Source organism: Pimephales promelas, chromosome 11 (assembly GCF_988280905.1).
Source record: "Pimephales promelas chromosome 11, fPimPro1.hap1.1, whole genome shotgun sequence".
Lineage (NCBI taxonomy): Eukaryota > Metazoa > Chordata > Actinopteri > Cypriniformes > Leuciscidae > Pimephales > Pimephales promelas.
In genome coordinates, this window is record NC_142779.1 from 25,526,514 (window position 1) to 25,528,017 (window position 1,504).

Consider the following 1,504-nt stretch of genomic DNA (forward strand, 5'->3'; position numbering starts at 1 on the left):
GAACATATAACGGGTACAAGGGAGAGGAAACAATAACTGTAACATTAGATTGATCAGTTGATGCATCAGTAGAAGGGAGACAGATGACATCAAATACAGCATTTTACATTACAGTATGTATGCCATGTAATACTGTAAACAGATTACCATGGTAAAGACTGCCACAACACCCTTCATCTTTAATAAGGATGGAAAAGAACTGTTCAGTCTCTGGCACTTTGTGTTTGGTTTGGTGCGGTCTGTCATGCTGTTCCAAAGTGGAGTAATCTTCCCCAGAATCCTCAAGCTCTGATGTTCCAGCAAACTGACCAGCGGTTTCAACAGCCAGTTCAACAGCCAGTTCAACAGCAAGCTGGTCAATGGTTTCCTTGGCCAGATCAACAAGCTAGTCAACAGTTACCTCAGCAGTTTCCTCAGTCAGTTCAACAGCAAGCTAGTCAATGGTTTCCTCAGCCAGCTCAACAAGCTAGTCAACCATTTCCTCAGCAGTTTCCTCAGTCAGTTCAACAGCAAGCTAGTCAACAGTTTCCTCAGCAGTTTCAAGCTAAGCAGCCAGTGGGAAAGGCAGAGCCCCTTGACAAATGTACTGTTGCTGATTATGAACAGATCCAATGTGGACCACCTGGTGTTAGTGGTGCTGAGTGTGCAGCTATCAACTGCTGCTTCAACGGACAGCAGTGTTACTATGGGAAGGCAGGTAAGAGTGTTGAGTCAATGTAAAGGTGTTCATGTTAAACTGATCTTAAGCAATAACCTGCTCTTGTACCTTGTTTCAGTGACTGTCCAGTGTATAAGAGATGGTACGTTTGTGGTAGTGGTGGCAAGAGACGTTACGCTGCCTCGATTGAGCCTGGATTCAGTCCGTCTCCTGGATGGAAATGATCCAGCTTGCAGTCCCGTGGGATCCACACCTTTCTTTGCTATATATCAGTTCCCTGTCACTGCATGTGGTACAAGCATGATGGTAAGCAGCTGCTTGTAGTTTTGTTCTGCATGGCTTGGAATGGACTGGATGCCAATGGTTACTATTTGCAGGAGGACGGTGGATATGTGGTGTATGAAAACAGAATGACCTCATCGTATGAAGTGGGTGTGGGGCCACTTGGTTCCATCACAAGGGACAGCCATTTTGAGTAAGTGATGCATGCTTTATCATAAATGTTGATCCTGGACAAATGCTATAAGCTCACTGTTTGTTTTCCAGGCTTCTCTTCCAGTGTAGGTACTCTGGTACTTCTGTGGAAGCTCTGGTTGTGGAGGTCAACACTGTTCCTTCTGGTTGATAGGTAAGTAAGGACCGTCTTTAGCAGTGGTGTAGTCTAGTTTTTTGTAGTGAGTATACTGTGATATACCAGCAGCGCCCCCCCCCCCCCCCCCCGCCTGCCTGCCCGCCCGCCCCCCCCACCACCCATTTGCGAAAAATTTTCAAAACTTGTGTAATATTCCTTTAAAGTTCTGTCTTAATAGATTTGATTATTATTATTTTATAAATTACATTTTACTA

The 1,504-nt window shown here is 44.9% G+C and overlaps 1 protein-coding gene across 1 annotated transcript; it reads left to right on the top strand.

Annotated features, from left to right (window-relative positions):
* Positions 1 to 205: 205 nt before the first annotated feature.
* On the top strand, positions 206 to 1,283 carry LOC148977193 (zona pellucida sperm-binding protein 4-like). The gene is made up of 4 exons (XM_089117413.1): positions 206 to 697; positions 777 to 964; positions 1,036 to 1,133; positions 1,205 to 1,283. Exons 1-4 carry the CDS (start codon positions 292 to 294, stop codon positions 1,281 to 1,283), a joined length of 771 nt encoding a protein of 256 aa, XP_088973539.1. The 5' UTR covers positions 206 to 291.
* The last annotated feature ends 221 nt before the right edge of the window (positions 1,284 to 1,504 follow it).

Coding starts and splice junctions, on each gene's coding strand:
- LOC148977193 (XM_089117413.1), top strand. CDS start 292: ATGTTCCAGCAAACTGACCAGCGGTTTCAACAGCCAGTTCAACAGCCA. Junction 698..776: donor GTGTTACTATGGGAAGGCAG/GTAAGAGTGTTG, acceptor ACCTTGTTTCAG/TGACTGTCCAGTGTATAAGA. Junction 965..1,035: donor CATGTGGTACAAGCATGATG/GTAAGCAGCTGC, acceptor TACTATTTGCAG/GAGGACGGTGGATATGTGGT.